This window comes from Oncorhynchus keta, chromosome 35 (genome assembly GCF_023373465.1).
Source record: "Oncorhynchus keta strain PuntledgeMale-10-30-2019 chromosome 35, Oket_V2, whole genome shotgun sequence".
Lineage (NCBI taxonomy): Eukaryota > Metazoa > Chordata > Actinopteri > Salmoniformes > Salmonidae > Oncorhynchus > Oncorhynchus keta.
Window position 1 is genome coordinate 54,878,662 of NC_068455.1, and position 23,635 is coordinate 54,902,296.

The 23,635-nt window shown below is 44.0% G+C and overlaps 1 protein-coding gene across 12 annotated transcripts in view; it reads left to right on the forward strand.

Annotated features, from left to right (window-relative positions):
• Positions 1–23,635, forward strand: part of LOC118368637 (calcium/calmodulin-dependent protein kinase type II delta chain) — a 112,405-nt gene that overhangs the window by 50,729 nt on the left and 38,041 nt on the right. For 6 of the 12 annotated variants that reach the window (XM_052495768.1, XM_052495770.1, XM_052495772.1 and 3 more), the window contains exons 3-6: positions 9,222–9,281; positions 13,656–13,710; positions 21,688–21,753; positions 22,558–22,630. In XM_052495768.1, the coding sequence (XP_052351728.1) occupies positions 9,222–9,281; positions 13,656–13,710; positions 21,688–21,753; positions 22,558–22,630 (254 nt within the window). Of the gene's footprint in view, positions 1–9,221; positions 9,282–13,655; positions 13,711–21,687; positions 21,754–22,557; positions 22,631–23,501; positions 23,575–23,635 lie in introns of all 12 variants that reach the window. The other 6 variants (XM_035752903.2, XM_052495769.1, XM_052495771.1 and 3 more) reach the window with 1 other exon arrangement.

Sequence of the window (23,635 nt, forward strand, 5' to 3'; positions counted from 1 at the left end):
ATGGTGGGAGCTTTACACCACCCCAGCCAACACTTGGCTGCTCAGCCATGGAACCCCATTTCATGAAGCTCCCGACGAACAGTTCATGTGCTGACGTTGCTTCCAGAGGCAGTTTGGAACTTGGTAGTGAGTGTTGCAACCGAGGACAGCACTTGGGTGTCCCGTTCTGTGAGCTTCTGTGGCCTAACACTTCGCGGCTGAGCCATTGTAATTCCTAGACATTTCCACGTCACAATAACAGCACTTACAGTTGACCGGGCAGCTCTAGAAGGGCAGAAAGTTCACGAACTGACTTGTTGGAAAGGTGGCATGGCGTTGCCACATTGAAACTCACTGAGCTCTTCATTAAGGCCATTCTACTGTCAATGTTTGTCTATGGAGATTGCATGGCGGTGTGCTCGATTTTATACACCTGTTAGCAACAGGTTTGGCTGAGATAGCAACATATTAAGGAGTGCCCACATACTTTTAACCACTTGTTTTTGTTGGCACAAAACTACTTCCATTCTTCCATTCGTTTGTATGGCTTACATTCAGACTAGTCCTGTGACACTTGTGCGGGTCTTAGAACAAAACGGAGGACACCATCGTGCTCATGAGTTTCCCTTTCCATAGTGGTGTCATATTAGTTCGTAGCTCAAACGGTTCAGACACTACAGCAGAAGTTGGCACATTAGCATTACCGACTTCAGACGAGTCCCTTGAAACTTGTGGGGGTCGTAGAGCAAAATGGAGAACTCCACCGTGTTCGTGAGAATCTCCCCTTTCCAGGCCAAACCGTTCAGACGAGACGGATGTTTTTACCAGAGTTTTTTGGGATGTCTCGTGGTATGACAAACACAGCTGTAGCTCGGTCACCTTCCACTGCAGACTTGGAAGGCCAGCATATGTGGATGCAGTGGATTGAGACTGATATCTCTAGCTTAAACTGATGGATTTTGATGGGTCTTTTTTTTAATGTTACTTAGATTGACACACGGCTGCGTCAATAGACGGAGGATTACTACCTGTGATCCTGTGATCTGACACATTGCAGGTGGAAGTGGCGGCCGAGGCTTAAGGCCTACCCTTTGCGACACTTTCTTTTCGCTGCCTTGGCAACAGAGCCAAGAGGAGCAGCGAGTCATATTGTGGCATATTGCCACCTCTCCCATATTTCAGCCAGCACTGCTCGTGTGTAGTGTGGCCTTTGTTAACGTTGGTCTGCTGCTCTGGCCATTGTGTGGTTTGTATCGATGCGACGGTGTGGGCCTGGGCTCAAGATAAGAGAGTAAGATCCTCTTTAGGAGAATGGATTGGGGCTTTAGCCACATCTAGTGTGTGTGTGTGTGGGCATTCAGTGTGTGTGTGTGCGCGTTCAGTGTGTGTGTGTGTGGGCGTTCAGTGTGTTTAGGCAGGTGTGTGTGTATACACGTGCCTGCCTGCTGGCTGTTTGGAGCAGATACAAGATTGGTGTTTGGTGTCTGGATCTTTGCCCGTCGATTCCTTACTGAGATGCACTTCCGGAGTGTGGACTGAATACTGAACCGGGCCGACATTTATTTGAATGGACCAGTCTGCATTTGAAAGGGCCCATTTTTTTTAATGACGGACTACCTCTGCTGCTTTCAGGGGGCATTTGTTTTTGAAAGTTTTCTTGCACTCGTTCCCTCTTAAGAAGCTTTCTCTCCGTCGTTTGTTTGCTCTCTCGCTTTTAAAGTAGAGCTGTTTTGTTCTTTTCTTTTTCTTCGGGAAAATAATTGGCTCTATATTTTAAATCAGTCTGGCCGTGCTGCCAAGGATGAGACGGTGTAAAGTAAGGTCTCCCGGAGGAACGGGGAAAGAGGCGAGGAAGTGTCAACCACACACTTCCTCGCATCCAATCAGAGAAGAAAGAAACCGATGAATTGGCCTCTTCAAGGCATTGGGGACTGAGAATCGACTGGACCTGAGGGAGTCAGCGGCACCAGATGTGCTATGATTTCCGTCAAGTTAGTGACAGAGGGAGGGGTTTGATTGCAGTGAAAATAGCTGCTGCCTGCCCCCGTTTCTCAGGCCTGGCAACACTCTCTCTCTCTCTCTCACTGCTCATCTGATAAAAAAGATTATGCGGATGGATCTGCAACACAGGGTCTTGGGCTGCTGAGCAGCACATTGTCATAGAAAGGTTCATTCACACCCGGAGTAGGTTAGTGCGGCGGAGTCATCTTTACCGTATTCATGAGGCCCGGGGGTACCCAGGTGTGCCCATCTATCTGGGGCGAGCCTCTGGTCTTTAGGGGGATAGGGATGGTAAAGGGAAATGCCGGTCTTCATTTGTATCTGCCAGTGTTTGTGTGTGTGTGTGTGCGCGCCATGGGTCTTCATTTGTATCTGCCAGTGTGTGTGTGTGTGTGTGTGTGTGTGTGTGTGTGTGTGTGTGTGTGTGTGTGTGTGTGTGTGTGTGTGTGTGTGTGTGTGTGCGCGCGCCATGGGTCTTCATTTGTATCTGCCAGTGTTTGTGTGTGTGTGCGCCATGGGTCTTCATTTGTATCTGTGTATGTGTGTGTGCGCGCGCACCATGGGTCTTCATTTGTATCTGTGTGTGTGTCGCACGCGCACCATGGGTCTTCATTTACATACTTCCCTGCTGCGTTATCGGTTTTATAAAAGTGTTGTAATGGGGCTTATTTTCAGTGGCAACTGATTCAGGCTTATCAGTTTCTCTTGCAAAGTGTTGTAAAAACACAATTTCTTCTCGCGATAAACGGCGCACCATTTATTTGAATGGACCAGTCTGCATTTGAAAGGGCCCTTTTTTTTAATGACGGACTACCTCTGCTGCTTTCAGGGGGGCTTGCACTCGTTCCCTCTTTTAAGAAGCTTTCTCTCCGTCGTTTGTTTGCTCTCTCGCTTTTAAAGTAGAGCTGTTTTGTTCTTTTCTTTTTCTTCGGGAAAATAATTGGCTCTATATTTTAAATCAGTCTGGCCGTGCTGCCAAGGATGAGACGGTGTAAAGTAAGGTCTCCCGGAGGAACGGGGAAAGAGGCGAGGAAGTGTCAACCACACACTTCCTCGCATCCAATCAGAGAAGAAACCTGACACTAAATAGGGATGACTGACGCTAAATAGGTCAGCTCCAGGGTGAATCACACAGCTCTCTCTCTCTCTCTCTCTCTCTCTCTCTCTCTCTCTCTCTCTCTCTCTCTCTCTCTCTCTCTCTCTCTCTCCTCTCTCTCTGCTCATCTGGGGATGACTGACGCTAAATAGGTCAGCTCCAGGGTGAATCACACAACACTGTTTTAGTTGGGCTGCTAATGTTTAAAATCACACCGCTTCGAGTCGTTAGTGAGAGAATGATGGCTATTCATACTCTGCGTGTCACGATTTTATGGTGATTCAGACCAATTGGATCCTCTTATTTACATGGTCGTTTATAGAAATTGGATTGGTGAACTGTAGTGATCTTGAAAATCATGTTTTTGCGTATGTTTGTGAAGAAAATATGGATGTTTACATGGTCTTTCTGTCTAGACCCATTTTAATCCCCATGTCATTAAAAGGTTGTAAATGTAAATTGGGTACCGTAACTCCTCATTGAAATCCATTATCCTTTACATCAGAGCAATTGACTAAAGCCATATAGAATTAAATCAAGGATAGTGAGAATGAAAACTTGGATGGTTGAGCTACTGGAGGTGAGCAGCACTCTAAATCCTGTTATGTCACAGATTCGGCAACGTGGGACAATGGGAGCCAGCCAAAGTCAGCCTGGCGACCGGGATTACCGCCTTGTAAAAGCACATCGGATAGGTGTGATTGGGATTAGACGTTTGTAAAACAAGACGTGATTGGAGGGATCTTTAGTGACGCTCCCTGATCACATCTAGCACGAGTAGCGGGGTTTAGAACCGTGCACATCTGATTTGGAGGAGCACCGGTTTTACAGGCCTGTAAAAGCAAGTCTGATTGGAGATGTGGATGTTAGGAAATGGCACCTGATTTTTTTTTTCTTCTTCTGGGATTAGGATGTTTTGGAATCCGATTGGATGAGAAAGTATCAGAGCCCTGTGAATTTCAGGTTTGATCAAAGACGGTGGATTAGAGATGGACAAATGGTGTTAAATATATTGTGTTATCTCTAGAGAAATCCTTCAAGGAAACAGGCATTGTCGAATATGGCTCAAATGAGACACACGGAGGAGGCACACGGAGGCACACGGAGGAGGCACACGGAGGCACACGGAGGAGGCATGCACAAGACATACACACTCACAGATTCCCTGACATATGGGTAGCATTGCTCTGGCATTAACCAATTGGATTGATGAGGATTTGTTAATTGACCCAGTTACACACACTCCCTCAATTACCTGCCTGGCATGCACCAGTGCTGAGCCATTGAGCTTCCTCTGCAGGTGAAAGACGGAAGTGGACTACCCTCCGATATAATTGCCTATGGCGCTGCCTATGGAGTTCCCCATGCATGCACCTTTCACAAGACATGTAACCTGTACATAAACCACTACTCTATTTACCTTCGGCATACATTTCAAATGTCACAGCAAGAAAGGGCCTCTTCAACTCCCTACACATCATGGTTGACAGTGGCTTACATGCAGGGTTGGAGTCATTTCAATTCGAGTTAATTCGAGAAGTACCCTGACATTTTTATTTATTTTTGAACCACCTGCGCTTTCCTACACCTTTTGTCCCTGTCACTCTGCCGTCGACCTCGGGCTCACACAGAGAAGCCAAGGTGAATGTGTTATGCCAAAGTTTTTCCTCAAACATTAATACACTATATATGCAAAAGTATGTGGATTCGGCTATTTCAGCAACACCCGTTGCTGTCGGGTGTATAAAATTGATCACACAGCCATGCAATCTCCATAGACAAACATTGGCAGTAGAATGGCCTTACTGAAGAGCTCAGTGACTTTCGATGTGGCACCGTCATGGCATGCCACCTTTCCAACAAGTCAGTTTGTCAAATTTCTGCCCTGTTAGAGGTGCCCCGGTCAACTATAAGTGTTGTTATTGTGAAGTGGAAACATCTAGAAGCAACAACGGCTCAGCCGAGAAGTAGGAAGCCCCACAAGCTCGCAGAACGGGACCGGCGAGTGCTGAAGCGTGCAAAAAAATAATCTGTCCTCGGTTGCAACACTCACTACTGAGTTCCAAACTGCCTCTGGAAGCAACGTCAGCCCAAGAACTATTCTTCGAGACCTTCATGAAATGGGTTTTCATGGCCGAGCAGCTGCACACAAGCCTAAGATCACCATACGCAATGCCAAGCGTCGGAAAGAGTGGTGTGAAGCTTTCCGCCATTGGACTCTGGAGCAGTGGAACCGCGTTCTCTGAAGTGATGAATCACGCTTCACCATCTAGCAGTCCAACGGAGGAATCTGAGTGGGGCGGATGCCAGGAGAACATTACCTACCCCTATGCATAGTGGTCCTTCTGTGGCTCAGTTGGTAGAGCATGGCGCTTGTAACGCCAGGGTAGTGGGTTCGATTCCCGGGACCACCCATACGTTAAAAAAAAATGTATGCACACATGACTGTAAGTCGCTTTGGATAAAAGCGTCAGCTAAATGGCATATATTATTATTATATTATTAGTGCCAACTGTAACATTTGGTGGAGGAGGAATAATGGTCTGGGGCTGTTTTTCATGGTTTGGACTAGTCCCCTTAGTTCCAATGAAAGTAAATCTTCATGCTACAGCATTCAATGGCATTCAAGACGATTCTGTGCATCCGACTTTGTGGAGTTTTAGGTTCTGAACAAACAGAGTAAAAACAAATGGACGACTACAGGAAGCCCAAACCAAGTTTATTCAACCACTGGGCCATACAGCTGCAAAGACAACATGCAAGTCACACAAGCATTTTTTTACCCCCCAATTAGGTGGAGTCATCTCCTAACAGTCCTTCTCTGTTAGGCAGAAACACAGTAGGTTCCTCTTTCTGGTATTGTCATGGCCATGCCTAAGTCTAGGACCCTCATGGGTGTGTGTGTGTGTGAGAGAGAGGACTATAATCAGATGGCCTTTGGGTTGGGCCCCTGTGGCCCCTCCTCCCAACAGTGTCTTCTCCCCATCTGTTGACCTTATCTCGAGTTGAGTTCCTCAACCCTCATTGTCCTGCTTCCTCAGCAACTGGTCTGCCTTATCAATAACTGAAACTAGGCTGTTGCCTCTTTGCCTCCCTCTTTAGGAACATTCATGATAACATACAGTTGAAGTCGGAAGTTTACATACAATTAGGTTGGAGTCATTAAAACTCGTTTTTCAACCACTCCACAAATTTCTTGTTAACAAACTATAGTTTTGGCAAGTCGGTTAGGACATCTACTTTGTGCATGACACAAGTGATTTTTTCCAACAATTGTTTACAGACTGATTATTTGACTCATAATTCACTGTATCACAATTCCAGTGGGTCAGAAGTTTACATACACTAAGTTGACTGTGCCTTTTTAACGATCTTGAGAAATTCCAGAAAAAGATGTCATGGCTTTGGAAGCTTGTGATAGGCTAGTTGACATAATTTGAGTCAATTGGAGGTGTACCCATGGATGTATTTCAAGGCCGACCTTCAAACTCAGTGCCTCTTTGCTTGACATCATGGGAAAATCAAAAGAAATCAGCCAAAATAGTAGACCTCCACAAGTCTGGTTCATCCTTGGGAGCAATTACCAAAAGCCTGAAGGTACCATGTTCATCTGTACAAACAATGGTACACGTTCTGTCTCCTAGAGATGAACGTACTTTGGTGTGAAAAGTGCAAATCAATCCCAGAACAACAGCAAAGGACCTTGTGAAGATGCTGGAGAAAACAGGTACTAAAGTATCTATATCCACAGTCCTATATCGACATAACCTGAAAGGCCCCTGAGTAATGAAGAAGCCACTGCTCCAAAACCGCCATAAAAAAGCCAGACTACAGTTTGCAAATGCACATTGGACAAAGATTGTACTTTTTCGGGAAATGGCCTCTGGTCTGATGAAACAAAAATGGAACTGTTTGTCCATAATGACCATCGTTATGTTTGGAGGAAAAAGTGGGAGGCTTGCAAGCCGAAGAACACCATCCCAACTGTGAAGCACAGGGGTGACAGCAGCATGTTGTGGGAGTGCTTTGCTGCAGGAGGGACTGGTGCACTTCACAAAATAGATGGCATCATGAGGAAGAAACATTATGTGGATATATTGAAGCAACATCTCAAGACATCAGTCAGGAAGTTAAAGCTTGGTCGCAAATGGGTCTTCCAAATGGAAAATGACCCCAAGTATAGTTCAAAAGTTGTGGCAATATGGCTGAAGGACAACAAAGTCAAGGTATTGGAGTGGCCGTCACAAAGCCCTGACCTCAATCCTAAAGAAAATGTGTGGGCAGAACTGAAAAAGCGTGTGCAAGCAAGGAGGCCTACAAACATGACTCAGTTACACCAGCTCTGTCAGGAGGATTGGGCCAAAATTCACCCAATTTATTGTGGGAAGCTTGTGGAAGGCTGCCCAGAAACATTTGACCCAGGTTACACAATTTAAAGGCAATGCTACCAAATACTAATTGAGTGCATGTGAACTTCTGACCCACTGAGAATGTGAAGAAATAAATAAAAACTTAAATAAATCATTCTCTACTCTTTTTCTGACATTTTACGTTCTTAAAATAAAGTGGTGATCCTAACTGACCTAAGAAAGGGATTTTCTTACTAGGATTAAATGTCAGGAATTGTGAAAACTGAGTTTAAATATATTTGGCTCAGGTGTGTGTAAACTTCCGTCTTCAGCTGTATATGAATAGAATAGGAATGTTCTTCTCTGTCCCTTTTCCCACTCAGTAACTTTCCACACACCTAGTTCATCTTTACCCTCCCTTGACCCCTACATTCCTTATACATGTTAAGTAATTAATAAGTTCTAGTATGGTAACATGAATAAGTACATTTCAAGCTAGAATCCAACAGGCCCTTTCCTGTTCCAGCATGACAATGCCATGGTGCACAAAGTGAGATCCATACAGATATGCTTTGTCGAGATCGGTGTGGAAGAACTTAACTGGCCTGCACAGAGCCCTGACCTCAACCCCATCGAACACCTTTGGGATGAATTGGAACGTCGACTGCGAGCCAGGCCTAATCACCCAACATCTAATGCTATTGTGGCTGAATGGAAGAAAGTCTCTGCAGCAATGTTCCAACATTTAGTGGAAAGCCTTCTGAGAAGAGTGGAAGCTGTTCGAGCAGATATTCGGGGACCAACTCCATATTTATGCCCATGATTTTGGAATTATATGTTTGGTAATGTATTGTATGTTTAACACGTCCGCCATTTTAATTCTACAAACTGGGGTCCTTCAGCGCAGCTCTCTTCAGTTGAATTCAGAATTAGCTCTCCTCTTGGTTTGAGCTACCAGGTGGATATTTTCTCATCTTTTTTTCCGTCCAACATCTTGATTTATCTATGAAGGACACGCCACATTAAACTCTGTGAAAATGAATTTAGTTCATTTCCTGGTTCTGTCGGCTGAATTTATTAACAATAAATAATTCGGTGGTTGCGGCGGTCGGCCTCTTGAAAGATGAAAGCGGAACCTGGAGGAATTGGAGGTCTGCTTCACTGTGACGTTTGCTGTACAATGAATAACCTGGGTGAATTTTAAACTGTTTTAAGTGGTTCTCAAATACTTACTCGTAGTGACTTTAATAAATGAATGTCCCCTACCCTACTAGTTCGTTGGACTCAGTTGGACGGGACTTGGATTCAATAATTGTGTTGAAATTAGTTGCACGTGATATTGACATGTCAATTATCTCACGTCACAAATAATAAACACATCTTAGTGTTAGGGCTGCTCAAAGCCCGCTGTCACACGTGTTGCAGTGAGCTGATATCTTGTTGGCAGCGTGATGAGACACCTTATGTAAACAAGATCAGTCTATATTTCTGGTTCACCAAAGAGGAAACTTTAAGTGACTCCATTGTAGTAGTAATAACCAGGCATCAACTGTAGCTCATTGATTCTGGATATTTGATCATGTTGTGAATGTGTTGACACTGCTCTCGTACTGAGAAGGGAATGGAACGTGGAAGTAACAGGGAATGTCTTTTTATGTGGTCACAGGAATGTGAAAACGGGAGAAAAGATGACACTTACTCACCCTAACCACAAGGCGAGGGAATGCCACGGGCCCTTGAGGTGAAGATGTGTGCCTCCCAAGACTCATGGCTTTTGTTTTGTCTCTCTCCTATAGATCACCAGAAGCTGGAGCGAGAGGCCAGGATTTGTCGCCTGCTCAAGCACCCCAATATCGGTGAGTCCCATGCTGTACAAGACTTATACCTTCAATGCCCTATTCCCTCTAACTTCTTCCCTCTCCTCTTTCTGGACAATGTGCTAGCTGACCCTTCACTGGCAGCAGTAAGACTTTCTAAGTTTACCAGTAAACTACTAGACTTTGGTTAACTTTCAATGTATGTCATTTTTATGTAATTTATCACGACATATCTAGTGGCCCTTTTGGGTACTTCGGATTCTCTGGACCCTGTAATTATTTCTGGGGCTCTTTGTGGCATTATCGCATGTAAAATATATACAAATAATCAAATTGAATGACCAAGTTGTAAAAACATTATCCTTAATATAAACCATCCACTAAGTTAATGCTACTGGGGTTTAAAATGACGGTTTCAGCATGTTAAACACGAGCAGCACCACCGATATTGAGATGAGTGAGATGCAAGACTTCACTCACACACCGTGTCTGCGCATGTGCACGGGTTCACGTCACACATTTTACAGCATGGCCAGCCAGGGCAACATAACAGCGGAGAAGTTGAGCCTCGCGCTTCAACTCTCTTAGTTGTTGCGGAAATTGTCCCACCATAATGGTTTACTTTAGGAATGCATCGAGAGCATCCCGACCTCTTGCATCACCGCCTTGCATGGCAACTGCTCGGCATCTGACCGTAAGGCGCTACAGAGTGATGGGTTTGGATTTCTGAGCTTTATCTATTATTAATCATTCGTTTTAAAAGAGACATGAGGGGTGGAGCCATAATGAAGCTTGGGAGGAGCTGAGTGCAGTGAAAATGGTCACATGTGGCAGTACTGATAAGGGGAGGAACCGTTTCGGGCCCATTCAGCTCCCGGCCCAGCAATAATGATGCAATGTTTAGAGATAAGGAGGAGACTCCACCCAAGGCGGGGTATGAATACTACCATGGGGGAAACCGTGTCTGTGTCTGAATCACAGCTGTATCGACCATTTGGGAAGAAGTAAACTTGGTTAAGCTTCACTAGTGTCCCTTGAGTTTGTACTCTGAAATGTTGACCCTAACAAGAGGGTAGTGCGTATGGCCCAGTACATCACTGGGGCCAAGCTTCCTGCCATCCCGGACCTCTAGACTAGGCGGTGTCAGAGGAAAGCCCATAAAATTGTCAGAGAATCCAGTCACCCAATTGATAGACTGTTTTCTCTGCTACCGCACGGCAAGCAGTACCAGTGCGCCAAGTCTAGGAGCAAAAGGCTTCTTAACAGCTTAACAGCTTCTACCCCCAAGCCATAAGACTGCTGAACAATTAATCAAATGTGTTATGTATTAACCAAATTTGTTTTGTACACTGCTGCTACTCACTGTTTATTATCTATGTGTAGTCACTCCACATATACAAATGACCTTGACTAACCTGTACCCCGCACACTGACTCGGTACCGGTACCCCCTGTATATAGCCTTGTTATTGTTATTTTATTGTGTTACTTTTGATTATTTTTGACTTAATTTGGTAAATATTTTCTTATCTCTTTCTTGAACTGGACTGTTGGTTAAGGGCTTGTATAAGTAGGCATTTCACAAGGAAGGTCTACACAAATAAATGTTGTCGAGTCTACCTTTAATTGAAAATGTCATTGTTGATTTGATGGTTTTTAAATGAATTCTACTACTTGCTGTTGAACCATATGATATATCCACTAGAAACTCAGGAACAATATGGACACAGATAAAACAAAATCTATATACGAGTATTTATTTTTATTGAAGTATAAATGACCAAAGTTACCATAGATTGCCATAAATGACCTGTTATTACCAAAGATGAACCCTAAGTAAGACCAATCACACTTGTGTCATAATTGCCTGTGTACTGTCCACACACACACACACACACACACACACACACACACACACACACACACACACACACACACACACACACACACACACACACACACACACACATTGACCATCTGTCTCAGTCCTGGCCAGCCCACCGTGCCAGGGTAGTTTGTTCCCAACCTCCATGGCTAAAAAAGGACAGTGAGAATGGAGCTGCTGTTTTCCTGTAAAAAAATAAAAATAAAATGCTACTGTACGTATGTCCCCAGGATCTCACACGCATCAGAGGAAGTCACCCCACCGCCACACACACACATGCCCTTACTTCCTTGAGACCATTCTCATTTTGAAAGCTAACAAACTCGATGACACACAGCCATTTCAAATACTGAGTAAATACTGGTTAAGTCTTCCCATGTGTCGTCTCTTGATAGTTTGTGCAGACACCCCATCTGTGCGGCTTCCCCAGCCCACATCCCCCCAGCCCCCCCCCATGCAGGCTGCCAAGGGACCCACGGAGGCCAATTAAGACTTCACTAGCAACGTGACCACACTGGGTGTTTTTTTTTTCTTCTTTTCTTTTTTGCTAAAAACGATGTTGAGGGGGTGGAAGAACGAGTGGATGATAGGGGGGGAGGGGGTATTTTGTTTGTCTGTTGTTGGTAAGACAACTTAGTGCTAAAATGCGTGCGAGGGAAAATTGGCAGGAAGAGGGGGGTTTTGGATTGCCTTTTGTCTATTGGCCCTGGAGCTGTTGTTGTGTAATCTGAGGCTGCTTCTGATGGCATGATTTAATGTTCTGGGAGAAGAACAGCCTCCATGAAGCCTCAGTCTCAATGGGATCCCGGGCTCTTTTTATGTTCCCTTAATGTGGATTACGGGACAACACAAATGCCTAGCAGGATGGATACTATCCTGCCTAATTATTATGCCATCAAACCATGTACCTCAATTATCTCAGGTTTCAGGCTCTATCCTCTTAGGGTGATGTCTCAACCTCTACCCCATTTTAACATTTTTTTTTTATTTTTATTTCACCTTTATTTAACTGGGTAGGCTAGTTGAGAACAAGTTCTCATTTACAACTGCTACCTGGTCAAGATCAAGCAAAGCAGTGCGACACAGAGTTACACATCATTTAAGGACTTAGCTATAGTGATAATACCCCAATTGATTCAAATGAAAGAAGACCCAGTTTCTGTATTTCTACAGTATTTCTAGGAGGTCCATCCCCCTTTCTTCTTCGAGGTCATCCGTCTGTTTCATTCTCTGATTGGTGCACGCAGTGATCGCCTCGTTAACGTTCCGCCTCGTTGGCATCTATATCCGACCGGCAGAGCCATCCCGCTCCTTAAGGTCGCCATGACAATAGAAATGTCAGTCAGGAATAGAACTAATGAAGACACGAGTGGGTTCTTAGAGAAAGAGGGCATTTCTCTTGTCTTTCTCGCTCTCTCTCAATTGATTTTGCACTCTTTTCTCACCCTTTTGTGCTGGCTATTTTCTCTTACTCTTTTCCTCTCTCCTTTACTCCCCCTTAGCATTCAGATACAAAGGGTCTGAGGTCTGATGAGGAAAACCGCTCTGAATAAAGTTTGCTGGGTGTATACGGGAGGCGAAATCAGGTGCAGGAGAGCAGAGTGTAGTTAACAGGCGCACTTTTATTCCGGTCCAAAACGAAAGCACATAAAAACAAGAAACAAAAGTCTGGCGCGTGACAATACCCACATAACATAAAACAATTTCACACAAAGACATGGAGGGGAACAGAGGACTAAATACATGCAGTGTGATTAGGGAATGAAAACCAGGTGTGTATGGAACAAGACCAAACAAATGGAAATATGAAAAAATGGAGCGGCGATGGCTAGAAAGCCGGTGACGTCAGATCGCGAACGCCGCCCGAACAAGGTAGAGGAGCCGACTTCGGCGGAAGTCGTGACATCAACAGGAAACATGTATAGCGTGTACTAGCGTGTACTGTATTGTCTGTCAGTCTTATAGAAACCTTTTGTACATTATGGATAAGAGCGTCTGCTAAATGACTTAAATGTTAAATGTAAATATTTATGTGTGATTAAGCGTTCATAATTGATTAAAGTCCATGTTGTAAACACGGGCAACATAAAGGTTTATTGTGGCAATGCATCAGCAAGACATCTCCTGACACGTGGAATGAACAATCACATTTAATATTCCATGCGGAAGATTTGGATGTGTAGATTTTAAAAGCGAGGCTGCTGTATTGCATTGTTTGTACTACTGTCTGGGTCTGTCTCAGTGAGATGAATGGGAAGTTTGTCTGAGGTCTATTATGGATTGAATATAGTGAGGTCTGGCAGGATCAGGGGCGTTTCAGGGTAATTTGTGTAATGGATGAGTTTCTCTCTTCCTCCCTGACTTTTCTTCTTTCTCTGCCTGCCGGGCACACACACACACCCAGGCATGGACAAGCATCAGACTACACACACTGACACGCTAGCTGTCTGAATAACTGAATGGGTCCGTCTGAGAGGCATCATTTCTAATCAGACTTTTGCTTTCTTCCCCCCCCCCTCTCTTCCACAGTGAGGCTCCATGACAGCATATCAGAGGAGGGATTTCACTACCTGGTCTTTGACTTGTAAGTTCAAACCTGCTTTATTGTGTCACTCTACAAAACCCATCAACCCCAAACATCCAACCAGTGGTATATGTAAGACATGGCTTTGTTTTATCCACCAGAAAAGAAGGAATAAATATTAAAACAAAAATGATGGTTAAACTGAAATATACACATTGACAAGTGCAAGCAACTAATTTCAGCATTACCGCAAAAGTAGGCGAGTGGAAGGGGGGAAAGGTAAGGAACTTGTCTGTCGGCCCTGCATTAAAGACCAAAATTGGTTAAAGAAAATGCAGATAAATAAAAGAAGTATACCAGTTTCATATAAGGACCAAAAAATGGACAGCCGTGTCATATAGATTTCAAAATAGTTGGGAAGAGATATTCAGTGTACCAATTCCATGGCACTGAGGAGAGGCAGAATCCTGAGATTTTGTTTTGGTATTGTCCATATGTAGCTTGTTTTTGGTCGCAGGAATTGCAACATTTACATGGAGCTAACGCTGCAACTTAAACTGCTGTGTGACTTTTAAAAGTCATAGTCAATCGATCAATAGTCTAAAAATGCTTTTTGCAAAAAATAATATATCTTTAATTTGCAATCTGTAGAAACGATGAGAATAGAGAGGTTCAGAACGTTTGAAACATCAGAGCACAGTTTAAAAATATATGGCAAATAGAAATCGAAACTGGATGGTGTTGAGAGATGGGTGGGGATGGGATTTAAAACAAACAAAAGATAACTATTGTTAAATACATTGTGTTCATAAAATGTATATAGTATGTATACGCTGGAAGTAGTTACTCCAATTAGGGGAGTAGTGTTAGGGTTAGGAGAAAATAATCAAGGAAAATATATTTACAAAAAAACGCTGGAAGCCACAATCTATCTGCAATATTAAAGATGATCGAACTTGTAAAAAAAGAAAAAGACATGGCTCCGGCTACAATGTCCTATAGTGACCAGAAACAATGCATTCCCTTCCTGGCTTTATAAGATATGTACAGTATCCTTACACACCTAGTTCAGTATGGTATTGGCTCTAAAAGCTCTCCTGAGATGAAAGTTAATTGAGTTGAATAGGTTTAGGTCTAGATAATGAATATGCTCACTGTATAGAGCCACAGTTTAGTTATTCAAATAGAAGGACACACACACACACACACAGTGGGGCAAAAAAGTGTTTAGTCAGCCACCAATCGTGCAAGTTCTCCCACTTAAAAAGATGAGAGAGGCCTGTAATTTTCATCATAGGTACACTTCAACTATGACAGACAAAATGAGAAAAAAAATCCAGAAAATCACATTGTAGGATTTTTAATGAATGAATGATGTCTTGAGATGTTGCTTCAATATATCCACATCATTTTCCATCCTCATGATGCCATCTATTTTGTGAAGTGCACCAGTCCCTCCTGCAGCAAAGCACCCCCACAACATGATGCTGCCACCCCCGTGCTTCATGGTTGGGATGGTGTTCTTTGGCTTGCAAGCCCCCCTTTTTCCTCGAAACATAACGATGGCCATTATGGCCAAACGGTACCATTTTTTTGTTTAATCAGACCAGAGGCCATTTCTCCAAAATGTGTGATCTTTGTCCCCATGTGCAGTTGCCAACCGTAGTCTGGCTTGTTATGGCGGTTTTGGAGCAGTGGCTTCTTCCTTGCTAAGCGGCCTTTCAGGTTATGTCGATATAGGACTCGTTTTTACTGTGGATATAAATACTTTTGTACCTGTTTCCTCCAGCATTTTTACAAGGTCCTTTGCTGTTGTTCTGGAATTGATTTGCACTTTTTGCACCAAAGTACATTCATCTCTTGGAAACAGAAGGCGTCTCATTGGAAATGGCTCCCAAGGATGAACCAGACTTATTTTCTGAGGTCTTGGCTGATTTCTTTTGATTTTCCCATGAGTTTGAAGGTATGGCCTTGAAATACATCCACAGGTACACCTCCAATTGACTCAAATGATGTCAACTGTGTGTGTGGGTGTGTGTGTATATATACAGTCGTATGAAAAAGTTTGGGTACCCCTCTGAGGCTGCATAATAATTTACTCTGTCGTCACAGAAAATGATCACAGTGGCATGCCATTCATTTTCTAATAAAAGCTGAGTACTGGGGTATTGTCCAGACAAAGATTTTTAGTGTAGCAATATTAAGTTGTATGAAATTAAATCAGATGTGAAAAATAGGCTATGCAAAAATGTGGGCACCCTTGTCATTCTGTTGATTTGAATACCTGTAACTACTTAGCACTGATTAATTGGAACACACAATTGGTTTGGTGAGCTCATTAAGACTTGAACTTCATAGACAAGTGCATCCAATCATGAGAAAAGGTATTTAAGGCCAATTCCAAGTTGTTGTTCTCTTTGACTCTCCTCTGAAGATTGGCAACATGGGGGCCTCAAAACAACTCTCAAATGACCTGAAAATAAAGATTGTTCAACATTATGGTTTAGAGGAAGGGTACAAAAAGCTACCGCAGAGATTTAAGCTGTCAGTGTCCACTGTGAGGAACATAGTGAGGAAATGGAAGACCACAGGCACAGTTCTTGTTGAGGCCAGAAGTGGCAGGCCAAGTAAAATATCGGAGAGGCGAAGGATGGTGAGAACGGTCAAAAACAGCCCACAGACCACCTCCAAAGACTTACAACATCATCTTGCTGCAGATGGTGTCACTGTGCATCGTTCAACAATTCAGCGCACTTTGCACAAGGAGAAGCTGTATGGGAGAGTGATGCGGAAGAAGCCTTTTCTGCACACACGCCACCGAGTCGCGTGAGGTATGCAAACGCACATCTGGACAAGCCAGCTTCATTTTGGAATAAGGTGCTGTGTACTGATGAAACAAAGATTGAGTTATTTGGTCATAACAAGGGACGTTATGCTTTATCGGCAAAAGAGCACAGCGTTCCAAGAAAAACACTTGCTACCCGCAGTAGAATTGGGTGGGGATTCCATCATGCTGTGTGGCCAGTGCCGGTACTGGGAATCTTGTTAATGTTGAGGGTCGCATGGATTCCACTCAATGTCAGCAGATTCTTGGGAATAATGTTGAAGAATCTGTCACAAAGCTGAAGTTATGCCTGGGCTGGATATTTCAACAAGACAACGACCCAAAACACTGCTCAAAATCTACCCGGGCATTTATGCAGAGGAACAAGTACAATGTTCTGGAATGGCCATCCCAGTCCCCAGACCTGAATATCATTGAGAATCTGTGGGATGATTTGAAGCGGGCTGTCCATGCTCGGCAACCATCAAACCTAACTGAACTGGAGATGTTTTGTAAGGAGGAATGGTCCAAAATACCTTCATCCAGAATCCAGACACTCATTAGAGGCTATGGGAAGCATCTAGAGGCTGTTATTTAAGCAAAGGAGGCTCTACTAAATATTGATGTGATTTTTCAATTGAGGTGCCCAAATTTATGCACCTGTCTAATTTTGTTTTGATGCATATTGCACATTTTCTGTTAATCCCATAAACCTCATTTCACTACTGAAATATTACTGTGTCCATCAGTTATTTGATAGATCAAAATGAAATTGCTGATCCAAACACCCAATTATTTATAAATGGAAATCATGGTAATTGTCAGGGGTGCATATATATACGATCATATTTACATAAGTATTCAGACCCTTTACTCAGTACTTTGCTGAAGCGCCTAGAGTCTTCTTGGGGATGATGCTACACGCTTGGCACACCAGTATTTGGGGAGCTTCTCTGCGATCCTCAAGTTCTGTCAAGTTGGACGGGGAGTGTTGCTGCACAGCTATTTTCAGGTCCCTCCAGAGATGTTTGATCGGGTTCAGGTCCGGGCTCTGGCTGGGCCACTCAAGGACATTGAGACTTGTCCCAAAGCCACTCCTGTGTTGTCTTGGCTGTGTTCTTAGGGTCATTGTCCAGTTGGAAGGTGAACCTTCGCCCCCAGTCTGAGGTCCTGCGTGCTCTGGAGCAGGTTTTCATCAAGCATCGCTCTTTACTTTGCTCCTTTCCCTTGATCCTGACTAGTCTCCCAGTCCCTGCCACTGAAAAACATCCCCACAGCATGTTGCTCCCACCACCATGATTCACTGTAGTGAGGGTGCAGGTTTCCTCCAGACGTGACCCTTGGAAATTCAGGCCAAAGAGTTCAATCTTGGTTTCATCAGATCAGAGAATCTTGTTTCTCATGGTCTGAGTCCTTTAGGTGCCTTTTGCCAAACTCCAAGCGGCCTGTCATGTGTCTTCCGTCTGGCCACTTTATCATAAAGGCCTGATGCCTGGAGTGCTGCAGAGGTGGTTGTCCTTCTGGAAGGTTCTCCCATCTCCACAGAGGAACTCTGGAGCTCTGACAGAGTGACCATTGGGTTCTTGGTCACTTCCCTGACCAAGGCACTTCTCCCCTGATTGCTCAATTTGGCTGGGCAGCCAGCTCTAGGAAGAGTCTTGATGTTTCCAAACTTGTTCCATTTAAGAATGGTGGAGGCCACAGTGTTCTTGGGGACCTTCAATGTTGCAGAAATCTTTTGGTACCCTTCCCGAGTTCTGTGCCTCGACATAATCCTGTCTCGGAGCTCTACGGACAATTCCTTCGACCTCATGGCTTGGTTTTTCTCTGACATGCGATGTCAACTGTGGGAACTTATGCAGACAGCTGTGTGCCTTTCCAAATCATGTCCAATCAATTGAATTTAACACAGGTGGACTCCAATGAAGTTGTAGAAACATCTCAAGGATGATCAATGGAAATAGGATGCATCTGAGCTCAATTTCACGTCTCATAGCAAAGGTTCTGAATACTTATGTAAATAAGGTATTTCTGTTTGCGGAAAAACATTTAAAAAACTGTTTTTGCTTTGTCATGATGGGGTTTTGTGTGTAGATTGATGAGGAAAACAAGTTATTTAATCAATTTCAGAATAAGGCTGTAACATAAAAAAATGTGGAAAAAGTGAAACGGTGAACACCTTCCGAATGCACTGTATGTAGAATCGTGAGAATCGCAATAAATATAGTTTCGACACCTAAGTATCGTAAACTCAACAAAAAAAGAAAAATCCTCTCACCGTCAACTGTGTTTATTTTCAGCAAACTCAACATGTGTAATTATTTATATGAACATAACAAGTTTCAACAACCGAGACATGTGACTAACAGAAATTGAATATTGTGTCCCTGAGCAAAGGGGTTGTCAAAAACAGTCAGTGTTTGGTGTGGCCACCAGCTGCATTAAGTGCTGCAGTGCAGATCCTCCTCATGGACTGCACCAGATTTGCCAGTTCTTGCTGTGAGAAGTCTCTTTGCAGCATGCCTAAGGCACGTTCACGCAGATGAGCAGGGACCGTTGGCATCTGTCTTTAGGTGTTTTTCAGAGTCAGTAGAAAGGCCTCTATAGTGTCCTAAGTTTTCATAACTGTGACCTTAATTGCCTACCGTCTGTAAGCTGTTAATGTCTTAACGACTTTTCCACAGGTGCATGTTCATTAATTGTTTATGGTTCATTGAACAAGCCTGGGAAACAGTGTTTAATCCCTTTACATTGAAGATCTGTGAAGTTGTTTGAATTTTTACAAATGATATTTGAAAGACGGGGTCCTGAAAAGGGGTCGTTTCTTTTTTTGCTGAGTTTATATGTGTCGGGATAATATTGAAATGGCCAGGTCCCTGGCAATTCCCAGCCCTACCTGTTAGCGGGGCATATTCATTTGTAAGCACACTGTACATGTAGTAGTTGCTAGATAAACTAATACTAATTCCAATTCTATTTCCTCCATGTGTGTCCCCAGACGCTCTTCAGGCAGGACGTGGGAATAACTAACACAGATGTGCTCCGTAGATTGCCTCCTCTCCTAGGTTCTGTTCACCAGTACCATCTTCCCTTCGTCGGCTTCCTTTCTGTCAGTTGTCTTTTCTCCTCACCGCTCCCTTCCGGGTGAATTTACATAATCATCCAAAGAACAGAAGGGTTCATCGCAATTACCATTGGTTCAGAGCTGGCCAAGCTTGCAAAGATGGATAAGAAAAGTTCACGAGCTTACACACTTGGTCTGTGAGCAATGTTTTGCATTGTCACTGTTGTTTTGAATATTTTGTAAATGTGTATGTTTGTCCAGAGGTGTCAACGCAGAGTTTTTGAGGCATCGCTCGACTCATGCCCCCAAGGATATTTACATGATTCATATTTATGGAAATCTAAGTGGGCAGCTCCAAAGGTGGCACCGAAGGCAATAAAGACGTGCGCACTAGTGCAGCCGTCCAGGCTGTTTGTGTCCCTGCTCTACCCTGGGGGGGGTCCTTATTTTAAGGAGGGCTAAAGGCTGAACGCCCAGCCCTCTCCTCTTCACCGGATGTTCCTCTGCACAGGAGTCTCTCCCTGAACTTAAACACTCCTTATTTATTCCTACCAGTAGACAGCACTTTAATTTCCAGTTCTGTTTCCACTGGTATTTACTGTGTGTGGGCTGTGTGTACTAGGAAAGGGTGTTGTAGTTTAAAAAAATGTTTTGCATTGTTTTCTCACCCTCAAGTCAAATTATGTGATGGGCTTGTAAATGACTCTTAACAGTCTAATCTTCTCATAGACTCTGATGTAGTGAGAAATTGGAATATACCACCGCTCTGCACGGGTATTTTAAATAGACTAAACGCCTATCTCCTCCTTTAAGGATTACAAGGTGAATCCATTGGCTGATCAAGTGTGTTTATTTCCAATGGCAGCATGCCAAAACGAACCTTATGTTCCACAGATGTCAAAGTGGGCTGGAAATCCCTGTCTCGGCTCTGAGTGTTTCCTGAAACTCTGGGCCCTAGTTAAAGCCAATTAATGCCCTGGAGTTTTCCCTTGGTGGGGTCATCTGGACAGTGAACAACTCAGGGCTGTAATTTAGAGGGGACACAGTAAAGTATGTATTGGTTTCCGAGGTCTGTTGGCCTGGCTCCTATGATGCATCACAGTTAGTTTGAACGCTAGCCTTTTGATCTGAGTGATTTGATTTAGAGTTCCTTCCATATAGCTCTCTCCCCAGCAGCAATGTCTGTGTTTCTTCATATGCTACTGCAATGTTGCATCCATATTTCACCATTTTTTTTTACGCACATCAATATCACTCCAGAAGACAAACTTTACGTCTACTCTCCCTCGCTCTTTCGAACAGTCCATCCAGCTCAATGCCCATTACTTCCACTATCTTTCCATCTCTCTCTATCACTCCCTTGTGTATTGGCAGCAGTTTTGGCGGTGTTTAATTTGGCAGCTGGAGGGGGAAATCGGTCCCAATTTCTTTAAAATGCTGCATTTAATTTGACTAAGGGCTGTTAAAAAACAAAAAAAGGTGCCGCTCTTAGGCAGCTGAGATTAGTGAATTGCGGGGATGAAAGCTTCTCTTTCCCTTTACCCAAATAAACCTGGCCAGAAGAATGACGACAAAACGATGAGGCAAATGACATTGACCGTGAATAAAGGTAAAACGTATGGAATTATGTTACATTCACCTGCCTTTATATTTTGAATGCATTACTACGACGTTATATGGAACAAACTGAAAGCATTGCGAGAATCCATTGGACGTTTTGACTGCGGTGTGTTGCACTCTGAACACAATCCATGTACAAACAGTCTGGTGTCGTTCCAGTGCCAAGAGTGGTTACATGAAACATTCCCATCTCCTGTGTTGCCCAGTTCCTTGGAATAACACTTACGATTCGGGACATTTAGCTCACTGGAACACACAGGAATGCATTCCCAATCTAATATGTCAACTACATGTTTTATTCGAACACCGTTGGAGGGGTGTCTAATGCTGTTCTAATGATCAGAAAGCACAAGCATATTTGCTGTTTTGTCCAAATCGTGACATCTTTTGGTGTCTCGTTTCTCTCCTCGAAAGATGCCTGAAAGGCAGAATTTGCATAGCTGACTGCACCCTCGTTCTCCGGGTCTCCCGCTGTTTTCCTGAACTTCTAGCATGGAATTATCACGTCTCCTATTCCCCTTTCTTCCAGGGTGACTGGTGGGGAGCTGTTTGAGGACATCGTAGCCAGAGAGTACTACAGCGAAGCAGACGCCAGGTCAGACTCGCACAGACTCACTTAACTGCAACTAATGTTACTGGTCTAGTCGAACACATGTCAGTGGATGTAAAAAAAAAAAAACTTTAAAAAAAAACACACATTCTACTTCACTTAGTTGTACACAATAGACGTAGTGGATTTTTCATCATTAGAGTTTAAAATTGACACAAGTTACTGCCTCAACATAACACATTATGAGTGTGCCCACAATCTGTACTTGTTTGTTTACTGCATACACCCTCGTTCTCTTTGTTACTGTACTTTAGTAATAGAGGTGATGATATCTGTATTCTATCTGCGTGCGTTGTCTGGCATGTATCTTATGGAGATACTCCTCTGTCGTCTGTTTTTCTGTTGCTCTCCTGGCACGAGGCTGCGGTCTGCAGATCCATTTCCCCCTGTATAGCACACGTCATTAACCAAACAAAGACCTGAGTTTGAGGTCATATCATTTTAATATGGCTAGTTCCTACTCATTCCAAAAAGCAATGTTCCGTTTTAAAGTGAGACTGTTAAAAGATTCAGTCCTTTTGTCATTCCTGATATTGAAAGTCAATTAGCGTCCCTGTGACCGAAATAGCGTTGTCACTCTCCAAAAGATTAAGTGGTGGAACATGATGTGAACTTTACTCTCCTCTCTCTGTCTCTCTGTCTCTCAGTCTCTGTCTCTCTAGTTTTTACTTTTGATATTACAGTTTCGCTGGTCTTTCTCGTTTTTGTCTTTTTTGTGTGTTTTTTTTCTTTTTTTCTTCTGATGTGTGTTCTCTTCGCTTCTTCTGGCCTTGTCTCTCTCCTCCACAGCCAATGCATACAGCAGATTCTAGAAAGTGTAAATCATTGTCACCAAAGTGGTATAGTTCACAGGGACATGAAGGTTAGTACACAACAGAGGCTATGCTGGCACCATGCCGGCCCCCTCGCCCGCCTGCCCACCCATCCGCCAGAAATCCACCACCAATTAACAACCACCCCGCCCCCCGCCCCTCCCATTCACCCTGTAACCCCACAAGCCGCTTTCCTCTCTTCCAAACCCAATCCCCTACCAGCATCCACCCTGACCCCTCCACCAATCGCTACTCGTGGCTGAGGTCAGGTGGCCCACGCGGGGGCGGCAGGGCGGTGAGGGGCGGGGGGGTGACACAGCTCACCTTTTCCTCCTTTGTAAACCCAAAGACGATGTGCATGTAGCATCTCTCTCCGGTGTTCGTTTCTCTGCTCTGAACGCCTGCTGTGAGCCTGGGTCCTGGGCGTATTTGATAAGCCCCTTCTGGTTTAAGAGGGGTATAAATAGGATCAATTCCTACACCTCCTTACCCTCCCCAGGGTCGAGCTCACAGCCAGCGGGGAGCTAACACCACTTCTGTTTTGAGACCCGGGGGGACAGTGAGTGGGGGTGGTGGGTGATGATGTTATAGCCAGATGTCCTTGATCTTAATGATCCAATCAGAACACACTTTTGTTTAACTTATGCCGCATTCACTTATTAGAATATCTACAATCTTGCTTTCACCTTATAGTCAAAGCAGTCACATTCAATTGGGTAAATACATTGGCTCTACACTGGAGTACTGGTGTTATAGGGGTGGTAGTTGGAGGGATATTAACAAATCAATGGCCTAAACATCATCCCAACCACCACCTCCACCACCCTTGCTGCCCCCCCCACCCCCGTCTCAAGGAGAACGCACGGCACACAGTGAGTGTGAGCTTGTCACTAACCCACACCCCCTGGTGTTTGCATGCAGTCATTGCATTCAGCAGATCCTTGAGGCCGTGCTCCACTGCCACCAGATGGGCGTGGTCCACCGCGACCTGAAGGTGAGTAGAAATGCCAGGAAGCCAAACACAGCCCTTCCTCTTCTTCCTCTCCCTCCAACTC